The 20,250-nt window shown below is 49.2% G+C and overlaps 8 protein-coding genes across 8 annotated transcripts; 5 read left to right on the top strand and 3 right to left on the bottom strand.

The window, feature by feature from the left end:
- Window positions 1-148: 148 nt before the first annotated feature.
- N7525_004171 (uncharacterized protein) lies at window positions 149-334 on the bottom strand (the record flags this gene model as incomplete). Its single annotated transcript, XM_061212941.1, has 1 exon — window positions 149-334. The coding sequence occupies one exon, from the start codon at window positions 332-334 to the stop codon at window positions 149-151; it is 186 nt and encodes a 61-aa protein (XP_061069962.1).
- A 494-nt stretch (window positions 335-828) lies between these two features.
- Window positions 829-1,407, bottom strand: N7525_004170 (FAM207/SLX9 family protein; the record flags this gene model as incomplete). The annotated part of the gene is made up of 2 exons (XM_002566059.1): window positions 829-1,338; window positions 1,405-1,407. 2 exons carry the CDS (start codon window positions 1,405-1,407, stop codon window positions 829-831), a joined length of 513 nt encoding a protein of 170 aa, XP_002566105.1.
- A 541-nt stretch (window positions 1,408-1,948) lies between these two features.
- Window positions 1,949-3,456, top strand: N7525_004169 (glycerol-3-phosphate dehydrogenase family protein; the record flags this gene model as incomplete). Its single annotated transcript, XM_002566060.1, has 4 exons — window positions 1,949-2,010; window positions 2,070-3,193; window positions 3,249-3,300; window positions 3,372-3,456. The coding sequence occupies 4 exons, from the start codon at window positions 1,949-1,951 to the stop codon at window positions 3,454-3,456; spliced, it is 1,323 nt and encodes a 440-aa protein (XP_002566106.1).
- Window positions 3,457-3,882: 426 nt separating this feature from the next.
- N7525_004168 (putative glycogen debranching enzyme Gdb1) lies at window positions 3,883-8,609 on the top strand (the record flags this gene model as incomplete). Its single annotated transcript, XM_002566061.2, has 3 exons — window positions 3,883-4,100; window positions 4,164-8,481; window positions 8,541-8,609. The coding sequence occupies 3 exons, from the start codon at window positions 3,883-3,885 to the stop codon at window positions 8,607-8,609; spliced, it is 4,605 nt and encodes a 1,534-aa protein (XP_002566107.2).
- A 790-nt stretch (window positions 8,610-9,399) lies between these two features.
- On the top strand, window positions 9,400-10,324 carry N7525_004167 (uncharacterized protein; the record flags this gene model as incomplete). The annotated part of the gene is made up of 2 exons (XM_002566062.1): window positions 9,400-9,690; window positions 9,761-10,324. The coding sequence occupies 2 exons, from the start codon at window positions 9,400-9,402 to the stop codon at window positions 10,322-10,324; spliced, it is 855 nt and encodes a 284-aa protein (XP_002566108.1).
- Window positions 10,325-10,750: 426 nt separating this feature from the next.
- N7525_004166 (uncharacterized protein) lies at window positions 10,751-11,547 on the bottom strand (the record flags this gene model as incomplete). The annotated part of the gene is made up of 3 exons (XM_061212940.1): window positions 10,751-10,950; window positions 11,105-11,348; window positions 11,401-11,547. 3 exons carry the CDS (start codon window positions 11,545-11,547, stop codon window positions 10,751-10,753), a joined length of 591 nt encoding a protein of 196 aa, XP_061069961.1.
- Window positions 11,548-12,751: 1,204 nt separating this feature from the next.
- N7525_004165 (putative DUF221 domain protein) lies at window positions 12,752-15,435 on the top strand (the record flags this gene model as incomplete). Its single annotated transcript, XM_002566064.2, has 4 exons — window positions 12,752-12,925; window positions 12,978-13,142; window positions 13,213-14,377; window positions 14,441-15,435. The coding sequence occupies 4 exons, from the start codon at window positions 12,752-12,754 to the stop codon at window positions 15,433-15,435; spliced, it is 2,499 nt and encodes an 832-aa protein (XP_002566110.2).
- Window positions 15,436-17,680: 2,245 nt separating this feature from the next.
- On the top strand, window positions 17,681-19,927 carry N7525_004164 (uncharacterized protein; the record flags this gene model as incomplete). The annotated part of the gene is made up of 1 exon (XM_002566065.2): window positions 17,681-19,927. One exon carries the CDS (start codon window positions 17,681-17,683, stop codon window positions 19,925-19,927), a length of 2,247 nt encoding a protein of 748 aa, XP_002566111.2.
- Between the last annotated feature and the right edge of the window lie 323 nt (window positions 19,928-20,250).

The following is a 20,250-nucleotide window of genomic DNA, read 5'->3' as shown; positions in this document are numbered from 1 at the left end:
CAAGTGTCCGTTTTGGGAAGGTACGTGTGTGTTGTTGGATTTGGGAAGGTGCGACTGTTATTTGGTTTAGGAAGGCACGCGTGTTGCTGGAGGTATAAAAGGACCCTTCCCACCTTTCTTCCTCTTCTCTTCTTCTTCCTTCTTCCTCTCAACCCTCTCGACCACAATGTCTCTCCGTAGCCCCCAGAGACGGCGTAGGCGGAGGGTGCCGGCACTTGGTGCTCATATCTACGGAGATCTCAACATCATTACCATTGTTGAGGTCTGCCGTATGCCGGACGATACGCACCCTGATCAAACCCCAGTTCTCGTGCGAGCCCTTGCATAAAGTCATGGCTGAGTATTTGTGCGCACGAATACTCCATAGCAATTGGCGGTCCCACGGAATACATTCTCTATTCTTTTTTACGGGTGAAGATACTTAAAATAGTCTTATGAGATAGATAAAGCTCTTTCATGACAATGATGGGTATTTGGTTATTTGTTTTGATCTCTAATGTCGAAGGTTGCTCGATGGCGTCCGTGGCCCCAGAAGGCGTTTTATCCCCTAGAGATATAGGAATGTTTGAACGTCAAGACCTGCACAGAACCGGGTCTAGATTTCACGGTTCAGATCGAATGGAAGCAAGTGGTTCGATCATGTTCTGTTTGAGCGCAGTAGACTCAGCGTATTCGCCTAGACTCAACTTTTAGAAGAGCTCTGGATGTACTCATTCCACGTCGTTGCCGGAGTTCACTTGTTAGACAGATATTTACGGCTAACAGCAACCGAGGCGGTGGTGGCCCAGTCACTGACCGAAGGTTTTTTTAATTTTTGTCCAGGCCACCTTATTTATTCGCCTTGAACACAGGCTGCTGTTCCATCGTCTGCGAGATGAAGTTACGGAGGGCTGACCACCGACCGGCCGTCGGGTTCGACTCGTTGCTCGTCTCGCCATTGTTGGCAGCCGGGGCTGATGTGATGTTGGACATCTCAACCAGGTTCTTGTTGAAGCGGTCTCGCTCCAGTTTCTCTAGTTTCTCCCGGCGCTTCAAGGCACCTGGCTTGTGTCTCAGGGTCTTCTGCTTGATGACGTTCACTTGACTGGCGGCATCGTTGGATTCTTCAGCCTCGGGCAAGGCATCGGCTAAAGATTCGAGGTTGGTGACAAGTTTTTTTGACGCTCGTCGACGCTTAGGGGTCTTCTGAGAATTTTTCTCGATCTTTGACACGAGGGCAGCATGCTTGATCTGACGCTTATCTCTCTTGCTCGTGCGAAATTCGTCACCAAAGACACTGGGTTTGGCTATCGCGCCTCTGCCCGGGGCAGGTTTCGTCATTGTCTTGCGGATTGGGGCCTGTAAAGGTAGAACGATAATTAACCGGCTGAAAGTGGAAACAAGATATGTAATAATGCAGCTTACCATGCTCGCATGTGAGATCTACAGCGGGGAGCAACAGAGGACGAAATTGCTACGGGAAAAGCGAAACCCCGTCTCCAATTGTTCACCGCCTGCATCCACTCTCCCCACTGTTTTTTTTCAGGAACTCAACGCTGTTTGGCTCTTCCACACAATTAGTCCATGTATGTGTCAAGGGCACAACGAAAAGGGAAAAAAAGATAAAGGAAAAGACCGCGACTGACGTTATCAAGTTATCGTGTGCTAAATTGCCTCTCCGAATTTCGACGGCTTTCCGGTGACATCAGACGTGATCAGAAGGCAATCCCGAAAAGGCTGAAATTATTGGGGACCCAGCACGATAACTTTTATGGACATACGTCTCAATTTACGTCGGATCTGCGTTCCTTTCACCTCTATCACCGTATCTCGACCTCGGTCAGCCACCGGGTTCCAAACCCGATTCATTATTCCACCCCGTTTGCCCCCGCCGACTTCTCCTTTACCTTTTAAACCCACCTTCTCCGGACCACTTTCCCGCAGATCAATTGTCTCTTCTACACACACCATGGGTTCTGTCGCTCCTTATCAGCGCAAGCACAAGGTCACAGTGGTGGGCTCCGGTAACTGGTAAGAAGAGATCAGTTTCTAAAAGGTGGATTTGTGCTAATTGTGTGCTTATTCAATAGGGGCTGCGCCATCGCTAAGATCGTTGCCGAAAATGCGTCCTTCCACCCCGACCTCTTCGAAGAGAAGGTAGAGATGTGGGTATTTGAGGAAAATGTTGAGATTCCGAAGACTTCTAAGAACTACGATGCCTCAAACCCAGGACCTCGAAAATTGACTGAGGTGATTAACAATGTCCATGAGAATGTCAAGTACCTCCCGGGGATCCAGTTGCCAGTCAACCTGCACGCCAACCCATCTCTCGAGGATGCAGTGAAGGACAGCACCATCCTCATCTTTAACCTGCCCCATCAGTTTATCATTAAGACTTGCGAACAACTCAAGGGCAAGATCCTCCCTTACGCCCGTGGTATCTCTTGCATCAAGGGTGTGGATGTCAACAGTACAGGTATTCACCTCTTCTCTGAGACCATTGGCAGAATCCTAGGCATCTATTGTGGTGCCTTGTCTGGTGCAAACATCGCCAACGAGGTCGCTCAAGAGAAGTGGTGCGAGACCAGCATCGCCTACGATCCCCCGCACATGGACTCCCAGGTCCCCACTCCCCAGCGTTCGCCTTCTTCCTCCACAACCAACTTGGTCGAGTTCCAGCATAAGGACACCTCGGGTCAAATCTCGGAGGTCAAGTTGCAGGCCTTGCCGTCGGAGTACCCTCCTGTCGACCATGCCGTGCTGAAGACCCTCTTCCACCGCCCTTACTTCCACGTGCGTGTTGTGAGCGATGTTGCCGGTGTGTCTATCAGTGGCGCTCTTAAGAACATCGTTGCTCTGGCCGCTGGCTACGTTGTCGGCCTGGGATGGGGTGATAACGCCAAGGCGGCTATCATGCGTGTGGGTTTGATGGAGATGGTCAAGTTCGGAGACGCGTTCTTCAGCGCCACGATTGACACCCGCACCTTTACCGATGAGAGTGCCGGTGTGGCAGACTTGATCACCAGCTCCAGCAGTGGCCGTAACTTCCGGTGTGCCAAGTTGAGCGTTGAGCGCAACCAGCCTATCGAGGAGATCGAGAAGACTGAGCTCAACGGCCAGAAGTTGCAGGGTACCCTGACTGCTATGGAAGTCAACAGCTTCCTGAAGAACCAGGGCATGGAGGCTGAGTTCCCTCTGTTCACTGCTGTTTTCCGTGAGATTTAACCCCTTCTATATGTGATTGCTGGATCCAAGCTAACGTTGCACAGGTATTTTGGAGGGAACCATGAAGGTCGAGGATATTCCTTCTTACATTGAGCGGTAAAAAATTGTCCTAATGTCCTTTGCTTCTATGTTTGTGTTACTTATCAAAACTTTTGTTTCCCTTACAGCCCTCCTCAGGCCCGAGCCCCGACTTCTGCACCACAAGATTCTAACGAGGATAATGGCGCTCGGTTCAGTGCTGCACGATTATAAATAGGGCTAGGATTGATCTTTGGAAATTGCGTGTATAGACTTTCATGACCTGTATTTATGAACGGCAGATTATATTCTAGACATTTGGTTGAATCTAAGACTGTTCAAGTGCAGACAAGAAACAACATGCATGTGGACGTGTGTTGACAAAAGATACCAAGGAAAATGCATGATGTCATTCCCCGCGCGGTCTGGGCTCTCTCCAGGAACATCTGAGGGGAACGCCGGGTCCTCTGTGCCCGACTTTTCCTTCCTTGCTTTTTCAGTTCTCTTTTATTTCCCCTTCTTATATATTCACTGAAGTCTCACCTCTCTGTTCTCTTCACTATCGCAGTGAAAGTAGGGTGAATCGTTCCAGATTCTCCTGTACTCTCACGACCTGTTAGTTTAGATCCGCATTCATCCAATCGTTATCGACCCGTCGCAATGGCCTCCCCACCTCAGGTCTACTTGCTACCACTGAAGGATGACGGTTCTCCAGATGTGCCCGGCGGGTACATCTACCTGGCACCTCCACCGAAATCTGGATACGTGCTTCGATTCATCATCGAGGGAACGAGTTCCATTTGCCGACAAGGCAGTCTCTGGGTTAATATTCCCGAGGAGGGAAAGTCCTTTGAACGTTGGTCATTCCGGGAGTTCAGGTAGATCTTCCCAGTTCTTATATGTTGTATAGATTGAGAGTCGCGGTTGCTGAACGGAAGTAGACTGCAGCCCAACTTCAATGAGAACATTCAGATCGATATCCCCGTGACATCCGCGGGAGCGTTTGCTTTCTACACAACATTTTCTCCGCTACCGGAGTTCTCAGTCGAGGAGGTGTCTGCTCCGGAGCCGACCCGGACGCCTATTCACTACATCGATGTGTCGCCCAAACTTACCCTTCAAGGGAAAGACCTACCGCTCAATGCACTCTCCATCTTCTCAGTGATCTCGAAGTTCATGGGTCAAAACCCGGCGGACTGGGACAGACACCTTCGTGGAATTGGTCAGCGGAACTATAACATGGTTCATTTCACACCCCTCATGCAGCGTGGCTCGTCCAACTCGCCCTATAGTATTTTTGATCAATTGGCATTCGACAGCGCCTTTTTCCCTAATGGAGAAGATGATGTCTCTTCTTTAGTTGCGAAGATGGAGAAAGATTATGGTCTTCTCACATTGACTGATGTGGTCTGGAACCACACAGCTAATAATAGCAAGTGGCTGGAGGAGCATCCCGAGTCTGGATACAGCGTGGAGACCGCGCCATGGCTTGAGGCAGCCCTCGAGCTGGACTCAGCGCTTTTGAAATTCGGTGATAACCTCCAGGGCATCGGTCTTCCAACTGAGTTCAAGACAGAGGAAGATCTAGTGACAGTCATGAACGCGGCGCGCAAGGAAGCCATTGATGGAATTCGTCTATGGGAATTTTACGTTCTCGACGTCAAGAGCGACTTTAAGAAGATTTTGAACGAATGGATCAATGTAACCGTCGATCCTGCGCTCGTCGAACGGGACGAAATGCAGCAGTTCAAAAACTGGTCGCTCATGCAACAAGCCAACGTTCTCCGCGAGATTGGTATTCCATCCGTCAAGCAGGTTCTCGGACGTTTTGACCGCGCTGTCGATCCGAAGTTTGGAGCAGTTGCTTTGAATATTCTATTTGGGGATTACAATGAGGGACAGACCGACCTCGCTGAGGTTGAAGAGTACTTGTCCCAGCTCCTCGACGAGGCCAACTTGCCATTCTACAAGGAGTATGATGCAGACGTTGATGTTATTATGGACCAACTGTTCAATCGCATCAAGTATCTCAGAATTGAGGATCATGGTCCCAAGATGGGTCCTGTCACCAAGGAAAATCCATTGATTGAGACTTACTTTACCCGCCTTCCCCTCAATGATGTCACGAGGAAACACGACCCCAAAGCCCTAGCCTTGGTCAATAATGGTTGGATCTGGAATGCCGACGCCATGAAAGATAATGCCGGGCCTGATTCCAGGGCCTACCTACGCCGCGAAGTCATTGTCTGGGGCGATTGCGTTAAGCTTCGATACGGCTCCTCTCCCGCAGATAGTCCTTTCCTCTGGGACTTTATGACGCGGTATACCCGCCTTATGGCCAAGTACTTCGTTGGCTTCCGAATCGATAATTGCCATTCGACGCCGCTGGTGGTTGCAGAATATTTGCTGGACGAAGCTCGCAAAGTCCGGCCTGATTTGACCGTGTTTGCGGAACTGTTCACGGGCTCAGAGGAGGCCGACTATGTCTTCGTCAAACGCTTGGGCATTAATGCTCTGATTCGCGAGGCTATGCAGGCTTGGAGCACGGAAGAGCTGAGTCGCCTTGTTCACCGTCATGGTGGTCAGCCGATCGGTAGCTTTGAGATGGATTTACCTTCTGCTGGCAGTAGTCATGCCATTGCGTCAGCTAGGTCTGGCAAGACTAATGAAAGCATCACTCATATTCGACCCTGTCCAGTGCCGGCCTTGTTCATGGACTGTACCCATGACAATGAGCTACCTACTCAGAAGCGCGACGCCAGGGACACTCTTCCAAATGCTGCCCTTGTGGCGATGTGCGCCTCTGCAACTGGAAGTGTGATGGGCTACGACGAGGTATATCCCAAACTCATCGATCTTGTCCATGAGACTCGGCAATACGTCTCTCCCTCCTCTGATTCTGAGAGTCTTGTCGTCGGGTCTGGAGACGGTGGGATTGGTGGTATCAAGAAGCTTCTAAATGAACTCCACACTATGATGGGTGTTGAAGGCTATGACGAAACTCACATCCATCACGATGGTGAATTTATCACTGTCCACAGAGTCCACCCTAAGACCAGAAAAGGCATCTTCCTGATCGCACATACCGCGTTCCCTGGCCATGAAAGTGGCGCGATTCTCGCTCCCACTCATATCGCCGGTACCAGTGCCAAACATATCGGATCGTGGCAACTTGAAGTTGATGCTAGTGGTGAAGCAAAGGAAAATATCCTAGCCGATGACAAGTACTTGAAGGGTCTTCCCAGCCATACCCGCGACATAGAAGGCACCGAGATTGAGCAAAACGCCAAAGACGTCAAAATCTCCGCACTGGAGTCCCTTGTCCCGGGGTCTATTGCTCTTTTTGAGACATGGATTCCTGGCGCAGATCATACCGATGGATTTGAAAACAACCTCGCCAATGGCGCGGATGACGCATTCTCTGAGCTCAGCTTGGTTGATCTGAACTTTGTGCTATACCGGTGCGAAGCTGAAGAGAGAGACTATAGCGACGGTCAGGATGGTATTTACAGCATTCCAAAGCAAGATCCTATGGTCTATGCTGGTCTTCAGGGCTGGTGGAGTGTCCTTGAGGACATCATCAAGTATAACCAACTTGGTCACCCGCTCTGCGATCACTTGAGAGAAGGTCAGTGGGCTTTGGATTACATTATTGGTCGCATGGATAAGGCAGCTTCCAAAGAAGGATACGTTGCCTTGAAAAAGCCTGCTGCATGGCTTCGAGGAAAGTTCGACGCTGTCCGCGACTTGCCCAACTTCCTTTTCCCAAGGTATTTCGCGATCATCGTGCAGGTTTCATACAATGCTGCGTGGAAGAGAGGTATCCATCTCCTTGGTGACAATGTGCGGCACGGCCAGGAATTCATTCATCAACTGGCTATGGTCAGCGTTCAACAAACTGGCTATGTGAAATCCGCATCCTTGTGGCCCACCAAGATGGTCCCCAGTCTCGCAGCCGGCCTGCCTCATTTTGCAGTAGACTGGACAAGATGCTGGGGAAGAGATATTTTTATCTCCATTCGTGGCTTATTCCTTTGCACTCAACGCTTTGATGACGCTAAGGAGCATATTATCGCTTTTGCAAGTGTGCTCAAGCATGGCATGGTCCCCAATCTGCTGAGCAGCGGAAAATTGCCGAGATACAATTCTCGGGACTCCGTCTGGTTCTTCATGCAAGCTATCCAGGATTACACTGAAATGGCGCCAAGCGGCATTGATATCTTGCAAGAAAAAGTCCCAAGACGCTTCTTACCTTATGACGACACTTGGTTCCCCTTCGATGATTCTCGGGCATACTCTCAGACCCCGACTCTTCTCGAGTGCGTCCAGGAGGTGTTCCAAAGACACGCTTCTGGTATGTCTTTCAGGGAATACAATGCTGGTCCCGAGCTTGACTGCCAGATGAAGCCTGAAGGCTTCCAGATCGACGTTAAGGTTGACTGGGGAACGGGTCTAATTTTCGGTGGCAACCAGAATAACTGTGGCACTTGGCAAGACAAGATGGGAGAAAGCACTAAGGCTGGGAATAAGGGTTTCCCCGGGACTCCCCGTGATGGTGCTGCTATCGAGATTACCGGTCTCGCCTACAGCGCTCTAGCATGGGTTGCACGTCTCCACGAATCCAAGACCTATCCCCATGAGGGCGTCGATATTGGCGATGGCAAGAAAATTACTTTTGCCGAATGGGCCCGCAAAATCAAGGACAACTTCGAGAGGTGCTACTTTGTCCCCCTTGATCCCAGCGAAGATAGTCAGTACGACGTGGACGCGAAAGTCGTCAACCGCCGAGGAATCTACAAGGATTTGTATAAGTCTGGCAAGCCCTACGAAGACTACCAGCTCCGCGCCAACTTCCCCATTGCAATGTCGGTCGCTCCGGAGTTATTCACGCCTGCAAAGGCTCTCGTGGCTCTGTCAATTGCCGACTCCGCAATTGTGGGCCCTGTGGGCATGGCGACACTGGACCCATCTGACCTCAACTACCGTCCTTACTACGTTAACTCCGATGACTCCGATGACTTTGCGACTGCCAAGGGTCGCAATTACCATCAGGGTCCAGAGTGGGTCTGGCAACGCGGCTATTTCCTTCGTGCCCTATTGCATTTCGATCTCCTGCGCCGAAAGACGCCTGAGGAACGGACTGAATGCTTCCAGCAAATCACCCAACGACTTGATGGTTGCAAGAAGGCATTGCGAGAGAGCCCGTGGAAAGGGCTAACAGAATTGACGAACAAGGCTGGGGAGCATTGTAATGATTCGGTGAGCTACTTCCGTCCTGATATATTTCTCATTTTGTACAGTGCTAATCAAACATATAGTCACCCACCCAATCCTGGTCCGCCGGATGTCTGCTCGACCTTTACTATGACGCATCGAAGCATACCTAGATTTATTTGCTTTTCATTTTTGGATACACGATCAATTGGATATTCACCTAAACACATATTAGATATCATGCATTGTTACGGAATAAGGGTAGATGGGGCAAAGATGATCCATTGGGGATTATCCTACGGACGTCCACTAAGATATGTCCTATACTTACCTAGGTAGTCATATATACACGGGCCTCTTCTGGTATGGCGCCCTTCCTCGGGCCCCGCTTGAGGGTTAGTGCCGGCCCTGGCCCGCTTTTACCACTTGACCCCACTGTCATCCATCTATAAAACACCGCTTGCCCTCTCCTCCTCTTATTCATACACTTTCCCTTCTCTTTCCCTCCTTCTGCTCCCTTTCTTTCTTGCACCCCCACTGTTGCCTAAGCATTGGCCTTCAGCCTGATGAGCATGCTGATTTACTCCTATACTGTGAGTCTGATACAGTCTATCCTCAGTAAAAAATAGTGTAGTGCGTTAGTTATTATGTGCCTAGTAGGTAACTAGGCAAGGGTAGATCTCTTTTATCTATACTACGGTGGTTCTGTCAGGAATAGATAAAGAAAGGAGAAAAGGGGCCCGATTAAAACTCGCACTCACTCAACTGGAACCTAGCTACAACATATATTGTACAGACTGACAACGATTTCATGGCACGTGATCTGGGACCTGACTAATCCTAAAACGGCAACTGATCAGATCGGCACTCTTCACGATAACCCAATTTCCTTATCTCACCCCATGAATGCCAAACTTTAAGATTCTTCTCATTTCGAGTTCATCGATTTTCGGTGGTTGAAAGATGGCACTACCGCTACAGGAACTGATTTCTCCGCCTCAGGAAGATAACCCAACAGCGCAGGAGACATCACTACCGCATGACGAGATATCACTACCTCACCGGGAAGAAACATCACTAAGCAAAGAAGAGGCATCGCCACCCGAGGAAGAGACATTGTCGAGACAGCATCGTGCGCCCATCCATGCGCCCATCGTGCGCGTAGCTGCGAAAGCTCTGGTCGAGAAGAATATCCCCATCGTGGAGTATGGGGAGCAGATCCAGTGGCGCTACGGAGACCCTGTGGTCCTTCTGGTAAGCATCAAAGCTTTTGTGGTATTGACTAGTCGACTCGTTGGGCATTTCTAAACGCCTTGAATTCTAGCGCGTGGAGTGGGCAGTCCCCGATGAACTGCTCTCGCTTGCGTCAGAAATTCTATCAGGCCAGGGTTTCCCTTCTGTGCCCCTACCCACAGGAGTTGCTTACAACGGAGAATGGTATCGAGGTTGCATTATCCACAGGCTGGGCGAGAGGTGTCCGGTATATCTCTACCCGCTGTCATTTGTAGGCCTTGAGCTTCAGGACACCTGCGAAGTCACATCCACCTTTGACCATACGCTCAAGATCTTGACGCCCAAACCTAGCAAATACATGGTTTCGTTGCTCCGTCATCTCCTCAACCACCCGCTTGACGAAAGTTTCACACTTCGAGTGAAAGATGATCTACTGTCTTTTATGTGCTTTTACATTTTACGTGAAAAGCCGCTGAATACGAAGGATGGGGAATGCGACGACGATGAGAACGAAGAAGACTACCAAAACAGAGTCGGAGAAGCAGTGAGAGAAATGGAAACTTGGGATTGGGGCCCCGGTGAAAAGGACTATCTGAGGATTTCTGAATCTATACTCCGAGACTGTCGGACTATGGATCAGTTAACTAGTTGCTGATGAGAAAAGACCATCTCCGCATGCCTGAATCTGTTCTCCGAGACTGTCGATCTATTGGCCGGCTCTGAGCACCCAAGTACGTGTTGAAAGAACATCAATAAACGTAGTAAGTTAATGGAATATTGGTACGTTTATTGACCAGGTGTTGAATCCGTCATGGCTAGAGCTAGGTCCATTGCATGATATCCCCATCAAAGGGAAACCTCCCACGATTCCCAGAAGCTTATTGCAATTTCCACTCTATTATCACCTCCGCTCTCCTCTCTGTTACCCCCCTAACTCCTTCGCTCCTCCAGCATTTGACGAAATAACTCAGCATACGGAGAGAAGGATAGGAGGATGCAGAGACGAGAAGAACTGGATCCACGCGAATGCCTATCATACCAAGGCAACAAGGCGACACCGGTGACTCGTCACACCAGCTTTCTAATTGCTGATGAGCGCCAAATCCTCCGCGCTCAAGGTGGCCACAAGCAAAGGGCGAATTTTTGTATGCATCTGGTATAGCTTGCGAGCAAAAGCGAGTAACTCGTGCTTGGGCTGCTCCAGATATCCCTCGAAATCGATAAGACTTCCATCGTTGACCAGCCAGGTCAGGATTACCTTAATATCGTCGACGTCCCTCACTGCTTTTCTCTTACTTGCGAGACGGGTGGAGTTGGCGATAAATGCCCATCTCTTGAGCTTGGTGAGGACGAGGACGGAGGGTGCAATGATGGGGACTTGAGCGCCATGATTGATTAGCGAAAGCTTGCTCTAGTAGAATACACAGGTACTCACTTGGGGTCTCCTCAACACGTCCCGGCAGGACATTGGCAGTGACGGAGCGAAGAGAAACCGAATTTGCGTCAGGTAACTTCAACTGTCTGCCTTCTCCTCCACGAAGAAGCTCAACTGGGATGGGTTTATCATCCCCTCCCGAAAACACAAGTTTGCTGCTGGGGGTCACAGTGAAGCAGGCGTTGGCCTGGAGAAGCTTATTGCGGGCCTCGCTTGGGTCCGAATCCACGATTACATCAATGTCCTGAGTCAGATTAGCTCATAAATCATGTTGAGACGATACAGGAAATATGAACCTCAGTTATTCTCGATCCGCCAATGAGAGACGTCGCATATCCGCCCATGAACCCATGGCGAATGTTGGCGCGAGTGAGAGCGACTGTTGTTTCCTTGGCAGCTGCATCGAGGAAGCGGAAAGGTTCATCTTCCTGGACTGGATCCATAGCTCGAGCAAGTCAACTGAGAGAAAATTGAGAGAAAATTGAGAGAAGAGAAGCGTCGAAGAGTGTTTCTTGTCATCGAGCAGAAGAAAAGAGCATGAAAGAGAGAGGGGATACAAAGATAGGCAGAGTAAACAACCTTGGAAGTAACCACGGTATATTCGGGGAAGTTACTACCCAGGGACGATAACAGATGGAAGGTACGCCTACATGGAAGGAAGATTGACTCAGTTGATGAGACTTGTTGGCTGCGTGCATACTACAAGCTCTCGTCGGATGACCGTTGGTCTGCCATGGGGGATTTTATTGAATCAAATTCATGTGATACCCCAGCTATCTGCAATGGTGCATTTTTCCTACAATTTTGGTGCCCTGGTTTATAGAATTCAACTAGGTCTTGGAGATATTGAACATCTCGAAAAAAATGCCCAATGTCTTTTACATGGCGTACTCATCGCTGACTGCCACAACGTCCTTAGGCTCTTCGATGTGCCTATAACAATTAGACATAGACAGAGAGCTTCGAATCCAACAGAAATTATTGAAGGCTATCCTTGTAAAGAGGAGAAAGTAAGTCAGACTGTAAGAGTACTTCGTCATTGGTGAACCTACTCAATACAAACCATCTAGTTTAGCACTATAAGAAATATTCTAAATAGATCGTCGTTAAAGGTTCTCTTCTAAAACATTCATTGGTTCTTATTTAAGCATCCTCATTCAAACGCTTGTGCTTATTTATACGCATTTGTCGTTTTCCAATCTTTTTTTAAGCGTCTCTCTTATAGTTATGATGTACTTAGTTAACTACCTAACTAACTAGTTAGTTAACTAGTTAACTAACTAGTTAACTAGGTAGTTAGATGAAGCCTTAGGGTTATGCGCATAAATGATGACTCAGCTACATGCAACCGGCACCGGAAGCCGTCATTGAAGGTTTGGTGAACAGGAGACAACAAAGGGGAAACTCACCGATTGTTCACGATCACTTCTCGAAAACCATACCAAAGTACTTGAACAACTGTTGCAACCCAGAAAGCAATCGAATCATCTCCAACAGTTGACCATCCCATCTCCCTGACGTCAGCCATTTCAGCGATCAACGGAATCCTCCCGCATGCCCTTGACGAACTACTAGCTCCGACAGCCCCTCGCTCGTCGAAGTGACCACAGAAACCCGAAGTGCAGAGGCTCCCTATAAACCAGATTCATGTCTCTCACGGCATCAGCGGCCTCCGCTGCGCTGACGTTACTTGCCGACGGGCCTGATGACGGAAGCAAGAGGCCGTGGCGTCCCAACGATCCGGTGAAGGAACAGCGCGATCTGTACACGCAGTTTGTGATTAGCACCGCGTTGGGTCTCAGTGCCTTTTTGGCGTTCTGTGTACGTGTTCTGTTGCTATGGTGTGTAGGTTTTGATCGCTGACTGCTTCTAGATCTTACGACCAAAATGGACCGAGTTGTATGCCGCGCGACGACGACAAAGAAATGCTGCTTCGCGGTTACCTGAGCTTCCAGATACCCTTTTTGGTTGGATACCCGTTCTCCATCAGATTACAGAAGAAGAAGTGCTGCAGTCTGCGGGCCTAGATGCCTATGTCGTATGTTCGAATGCTTTGGCTTCTCTACCAGACCATGCATGGACACTTGCTAACTTGCATCTCTGGGTAGTTCTTGTCTTTCTTCAAGTTTGCGATCCGATTCCTCTTGGCTGTCTTTATCTTCGCTGTTGCCATAATTCTCCCTATGCACTACAAATACACCGGCCAGTATGGAGTTCCTGGTTGGGACAACCCCCCTGGCAATAAGACCACGAGTCCAATTGATGGAAGCGAAAAGGAAAAGCCGGTTACGGACCCTGCATATCTGTGGATTTATGTTTTGTTCGCATATGTTTTCAGTGGCTTGGCCATCTACATGCTTCTTGACGAGACGAAAGTAATCATCCGCACTCGGCAAACCTATCTCGGGAATCAGACCAGCACTACTGATCGCACCATTCGCTTGTCCGGTATCCCGCACGACTTGGGAACCGAAGACAAGATCAAAGAATTTGTGGAAGGCCTGCGAGTCGGCAAAGTTGAGAGCATCACAGTGTGCCGGAAGTGGCGCGAGCTGGACGAATTGATCGACGAAAGAATGAAAGTCATCCGTGAACTTGAGAGAGCATGGACGAAACATATAGGATACAAGCGACCAAAGAACGATGGAAATGCATTGCCGCTGACCGAGCAACAACCCCGCGATGCGGACGATGAGCGATCCGGGCTCTTGTCCGGACATGATAACGAGCATGTCTCGGGTTATTCGAATGAAAGACCCAAAGTTCGCATCTGGTATGGTCTATTCAAGCTTCGTTTCCGGATGATCGATGCAATCGATTACTATGAGGAAAAACTACGGAAGATCGATGAATATATCCAAAACGCCCGAGAGAAAGAATATCGTACTACCGAGATTGCTTTCGTCACGATGGAGTCAATCGCCGCATCCCAAATGCTTGTGCAAGCGATCCTTGATCCACACCCGATGCAAATGTGCGCTCGACTTGCGCCGGCGCCGGCAGATGTTATTTGGAAAAATACTTACTTGTCTCGTACTCGACGAATGGTTCAGTCATGGTCCATCACCTTCGTCATTGGGTTCCTGACCGTGTTTTGGTCTGTTCTCTTGGTCCCTATCGCCTCATTGCTGGAGCTGAAGACCCTTGAGACGATTGTCCCCCGGCTGGCAGAGTTCCTCCAGGAACATCCGATCATCAAGTCGTTGGTTCAAACGGGATTGCCTACCCTCGCATTCTCGCTGTTGACGGTGGCCGTGCCTTATCTTTACGAGTGTAAGTTTTCCATCGAATAATCCCCCCTCATGTAGTTGTTCAAATCGCTGATTATCTTTGCAGGGCTGTCAAACAACCAAGGAATGGTCTCACGTGGTGATGTCGAGCTGTCCGTTATCTCCAAGAATTTCTTCTTCTCGTTCTTCAATTTGTTCCTTCTGTTCACTGTGTTTGGAACAGCGAGTGGTTTCTATGGGTTCTGGGAAAGTCTTCGGGATGCATTCAAAGATTCTACAACTATTGCCCTCGCATTGGCCAATTCCCTCGAAGGCCTCGCTCCATTCTACATCAACCTGTTGATTCTTCAGGGGTTAGGCCTTTTCCCCTTCCGACTCCTCGAATTCGGAAGTGTCGCACTATACCCCTTCCAATTCCTGTCGGCACGCACGCCACGGGAATATGCGGAGCTGTCAACTCCTCCCAAGTTCAGCTACGGTTTCTCCATCCCGCAAACCATCTTGATATTGGTGATCTGCGTGGTTTACAGTGTGTTCCCGAGCTCGTGGCTGATCTGCCTGTTCGGCCTGATCTACTTCACAGTCGGCAAATTTATCTACAAATACCAACTGCTGTATGCCATGGATCACCAGCAACATTCCACTGGCCGCGCGTGGCCGATGATTTGCAATCGCGTATTCGTGGGGCTATTGGTCCATCAGCTGGCCATGATTGGCGTTCTGGCTCTGCGCCGAGCCATCACCCGGTCACTACTCCTGGTGCCACTTCTAGGCTTCACCGTTTGGTTTTCATACTGGTTCGGGCGTACATACGAGCCCTTGATGAAATTTATTGCTCTCAAGAGTATCAATCGGGACCAGCCGGGTGGTGGCGACATCTCCCCCTCGCCTTCGTCGACCCTCTCACCGCCATCAGGCCTGGATCGCGATAGCCTTCCGATCCGTATTGGCGGACAGGACCTCGAATTGCGGCTAAAGAAGTATGTCAACCCGAGCTTGATTGTCCCGCTGCATGCTGCCTGGCTTCCTGGTCGCAACCCGGCTCGAGGCAATGGAAATGGCGCGTCCGCGTTCGAGGTTCATCAGACACAGAATGTTTGATTTCCCGGGTTGTGTGGATTCCAGGTGTGCATGATCCGATCTATCCTTGTGTTGTTTGTTAATACACTCTTTTTTCCCTGCATATGTTTTTGACCCGTCATGTTTTACGATCTTGATACCTCGTTCGCATTTCACTATCCTGTTCTGGTATATTTTCATGGTTATGATATCCTTGCGTGACATGTTCGCTTTCCTTCTGTCCGGCTCGTCTCGCCTGTCCCTCGCTATTCCCCTCCCACGCAGTATTTGAATTTGTTATTTGATTTTCCAATCCTCTTGTTTGTATGTTTCATTGTTCATGTCAGAGTCGAATATAGAGTCTGTACAGTACTGTTGCTCTCTGGATTTCGTGCTTTCTAATAATGTGGGTTATTTACCCGTCAGGCGTGAGCGGCTGCCTTTTCGGACACACAATGCAGGCTCCACTGAGGCACATCTCCTCGGATTCCTCGGTAAAGATATCGGGTTCGCTTAGGTCTACTCTTTTCTTGCATTCCTCAGTTCCAAAATAAGCCCGCGGGAAACGTGGCAGTGTCTGAGCACAAAGTCAATCAAAAGTCTAACCGAAGAAAGAGCGAGAAAGCTGAGCCCTCGTGTTTCCTCTCTGGCCAATGCAACCCGTATTTAGATGTATGTGATTAGTGCAATTATCCCAAGAAAAAAGGGTGTCTAAAGATTTGACTTCAATGGTGTGGTCTGAGACATCATTCTGCTAGGGATCACATCACCATTGTGAGCTATAGTTAGACATAATGAAAACAATACAATATCACCCTTCTTTGCATCCGAAGGTTGAATCGGCAAATCGATTCGATCATTCGATCTAACCTCCATCGCGGACATACCTCGAATACTTACGGAATCGCCGTCTTCTGGAATCCCTTGGGTCCACATGGTCGGGGGCACATTCCTGAGCAGTGGGGGGTGGCACAGTTGTCTCTCTTGCGGTGAGGAGATGAAACAGTAAGAAAAGAACAGAGACAAAACAAACTATCCTTGGGCATTAAGGAATGTGGGATATGCTGAACTAAATACTAATCCAATGATCTTACTATTGTGTTTATTGTTATGATCATCATCATACGATTAGAGACACATGCATGTAAGCGGTGAGGCGTCGACTAAGTGCCAAGCCATGCGCTGCATCCGGGGCGCATTCCTTAATTCCTTTCCCGAGATCCTGTGGAATGTCAGTGTTGCAGATTGATAGTGGATTCTCTTTTGAACGAGGATTCTTTTTCCTGGGTTGTAACGGGGTGTCGATGCTCCAGGGCTGCTACGGTGTCTTAGTACAACATGGATCTATTTGAATTGAACCATGGAAATGGAACAGACTTGGATGCATAAAGTTAAGCTTGGTAGTTAGGCCCATGGATCACTAAACCCTAAACCACCGTTGCCTCCAAATGTCCAGAGATGTCCATTCCATAGTGGAATGACAGTAGCTGCATTGACTGCATTGATGCATTGACTGCATTGACTGCATGACTGCATCATACAACCACTAGTACTAACCACCTACCTAAAAAGGTACATTCGTTTCTTACATGTCGCTTGACGTGCTCCACTTTTTCGTCGGATTTCCATGAGGCACATCTTGCCCTAGACTCGTTTACTGTGTAAGTGTCGACGTCAGAACGGTAAATTGTAATTGAAAATTAACTAGATGGCAAACTTAGTTAACTTTGTTTTATCTGGAAATGGTGAGGTGCAGTATTTAATTAAACAAGTCAGCCCTTGCCTCGCCCTCGAATCTGTTAGGTTTCATTTTATCATATCAATTCCCCGTCGCTGCACCGCTTTCAGACGGGAGGCCGATACAACCTTGCACTTGGCACGTTCTCCATTCAACTTAGTATCAAAGGTCGTGTGTAAACTTTTCTTAAATGTGAGTGAGCTACCTTCTCGAATTAAATTACTCGCAGTTGGGTTTGAGGAATTGCAGATCAGGGGGCTTACTACTGCTCTAGACGATTTATCTGGGGGTGAACACTTGTGTTGTATAAATTTGGTGGAGATATCTTTTCCATCCGGTCTTTGCGTCACTCAATTGCAAGCTTTGCATCTTGCTTGGTGTATTTTCGACTGAAGGCACTTCTGCTCTGGACACCAATTAATTAATTGCCGTCAAATTCACATTCAATCCCGACATTTGATTTCCAAGCAATTTTCTGGGATTGAACAAAGAGACTGAGCGCCACTGGTGAATACTAAGTCGCTCTCTTTGGTGGATGGGTATATCAACATGCCTGAGCTGCGGTCTTCGAGTCAAGACTATGCCCGTCAAATATCAACGAATGCCTCAACGCACACCAAGCAAAGATCAACGAGGTCAATCCCCTCAATTTTGAAGAAATATGAGACACGATATATGTCACACAATCGACATCTTTCAAAATGCAATTCAACGAGCAGCTCATCCCCTTCCGCTGCAAATGTTGCACCAGCAGAGATTCTACTGGAGATTTTTTCCATGCTGACACCGCGCGACTTCGACAACGCCCGGCGGACATGCTCACAGTGGATGCGGGTTAGCTTAAATTACAAGCTACTTGAGAATATGTTGAAAAGAGCAGGGTGGTGGGATGCATGGCTACAAGACCGCCAAACGGCACTCATCCCCCGGTTAGATGAGAGCGAGGTCTGGAGAATGAGCCGTCGCTTTGCGACAGAATGTCTCCTTTCGGGGCGAAAGTTGAATATCGAGAAGCCCGACTTTTTGACTACCGCTGTGGTAGACTTTTCAAGTCTGTCTGGTTCTACGAGAAGAAAATCCCGCGCTCAACTTCAACCGGCTTTGCAGATGGCCGAAGGGAAAGGGTCGGGGGTGTCAACTTTCAGCATCAGCAGCTGCAGCAACTACCTGCTCGTGACGATAGGCTGCATGATCTATGTTTATACTCTTCTGGGTCGAAAGTCTAGGCCAACATCAACAGACTTCGGCAATGATGACTTGGCGCTAGTCTCGCGCATCTCGTGTCCATTCGATGTTCTCTCAGCAGCCATTGATACCAGCAAGCCCCAATTTACCGTCGCTGCATTGCTTTGCAACCGCGTGGGCATGGTCTGCAACATGGATATGGCTTGGGCCAAAGAGTCAGCTACCAAGGGATCTCATTCTAATAGCAGAGCCACCTCGTCCCGCCACTTCTTCTACAACATCTGCACGGTGGACAACCCACCCCGGACAGTTGCTCTATGTCCCGGCAGGCCGATAGTCGCCTTTGGCTGTGCCGCGGGCATCGAAATCCACAGCGTGAACGAAACAAAACGCAATGAACAACGCAAACACTTCACCCTCCCCCAACCCTCAGAAATCCTTCATTTCCTCCCAAGTAGTCCAGAGACACCCAACGAGCTACGTCTCATTTCCTCGCTATCTGGACCAGGCTTGTACGAATGCAAATGCCCCGCTTCGCCCTCCCCTTCATCTTCATCCTTCTCAACATCACCAAAACTCGACCCAAAAAGCAACCATTTTCATTTCCTCGCCGATATCCAGACCTTCAACAACCGCCGCATTCCCCATACCCCATCCCGCAGCTTCGTCCGCGCAACACACTGCCACCACTATCGCGCCGTCCCCATTAATGACGGCTTCCACATCATGTTCATCGAGCCACGCACAAGCCTACTATGTATAGGCACCGACTCCCCAATCGGCGGGCCAACAAGCCTAACCCGCGCATTCGTCTGTATTCCGCCTTTCTCAAGCATCCAAGACCGACAGACCAAGACACCACCCCCATCCCCATCCCCCTCAAACACAACACCGCCACCAGCAGATCTGCCAGTCCCAACAACCTTCACCGCGGGCTCCGACCTCCGCTGGGGTCTCCGCGTCGTCGCCGCCTATGGCGACCGCCTCGTGCTGTACTCCATTCCCTTGGACGTATTCAACGTGATCCGAAAAGAGCGTGAGCGTCAATCCGACGGGGTAATGGGTACCAGCGACCTCGCACTCGACTGGTACGTTGACTCGGAGCGGCCCCGAAAGCGTGGTGAGAGTCTGGTGCAGAACCAGAATGGGGATTGGGAGTTCCTTTTGTCTGTCTCCTACCGGCCCACGGCTATGATGTGGCCATTTAAGATCTATGGAAAGGAGATTGGGTCTGTTAAGGGGACTGTCGAGCTTGCTTTGCAGTCTTCCGAGGGTGGTGTTAGGGTTTGGGCTTTCGGGAAGGATGGCAAAGGCACGGTTTTGGATATTGATACTGGTGATGTTCCTACTCGGTCTCTTGGTGTTGGTTCGGATGGGGGAGTGGAGGATCTTGGTATCGTCCAGAGGACTGGCTTGGGCGGATTGCAGGGCTCGAGGAAGCGGAAGTTCGAGGAGGTGAAGGCTGGGTTCGCGGGTCGATATGGTGCTGGTCGCTATTCGGAAGATGTCAAGCCTTGTGCTGCTGGTGTTCATGGGATACATCAGGAGCCGTCTGTTCGGCGTTCGTCCTTTGCAGCTTGCATTATAGATTTTAAGATTCCCTTGTATTAATATACATATCTACTGAATATATCAGGTATCAGGTATCGAGGTGTCCGTTTTCGCAAATTTGCTCTTCCTTCCTCTTTCGTCCTGACTTGTCTCTTCCTCTTCCTCTTCCTCTTCTCTTCTCTTCTCTTTTCCTTGTCTTCCATCACCATCCATCTCTCTTCTTGCATCTCTTACCTCTCTTTTCCATCCATCTGTCTCTTCCATCTTCCCTTGCACCTTTCACTGTCGCTTCACCTTTCAGGGTTCTAAATAGTTCCCTGGCCCATTTTACGTGGTGGACCAGTAAGTTGACATTCACGAATTATGTTTTGAATCAATCAGTC

Source organism: Penicillium rubens (genome assembly GCF_028828025.1).
Source record: "Penicillium rubens strain IBT 27055 chromosome Unknown utg000002l_segment0_segment0, whole genome shotgun sequence".
NCBI lineage: Eukaryota > Fungi > Ascomycota > Eurotiomycetes > Eurotiales > Aspergillaceae > Penicillium > Penicillium rubens.
Note: the sequence above shows the minus strand (reverse complement) of the source record. Positions and strands in the feature narration are given on the sequence as shown.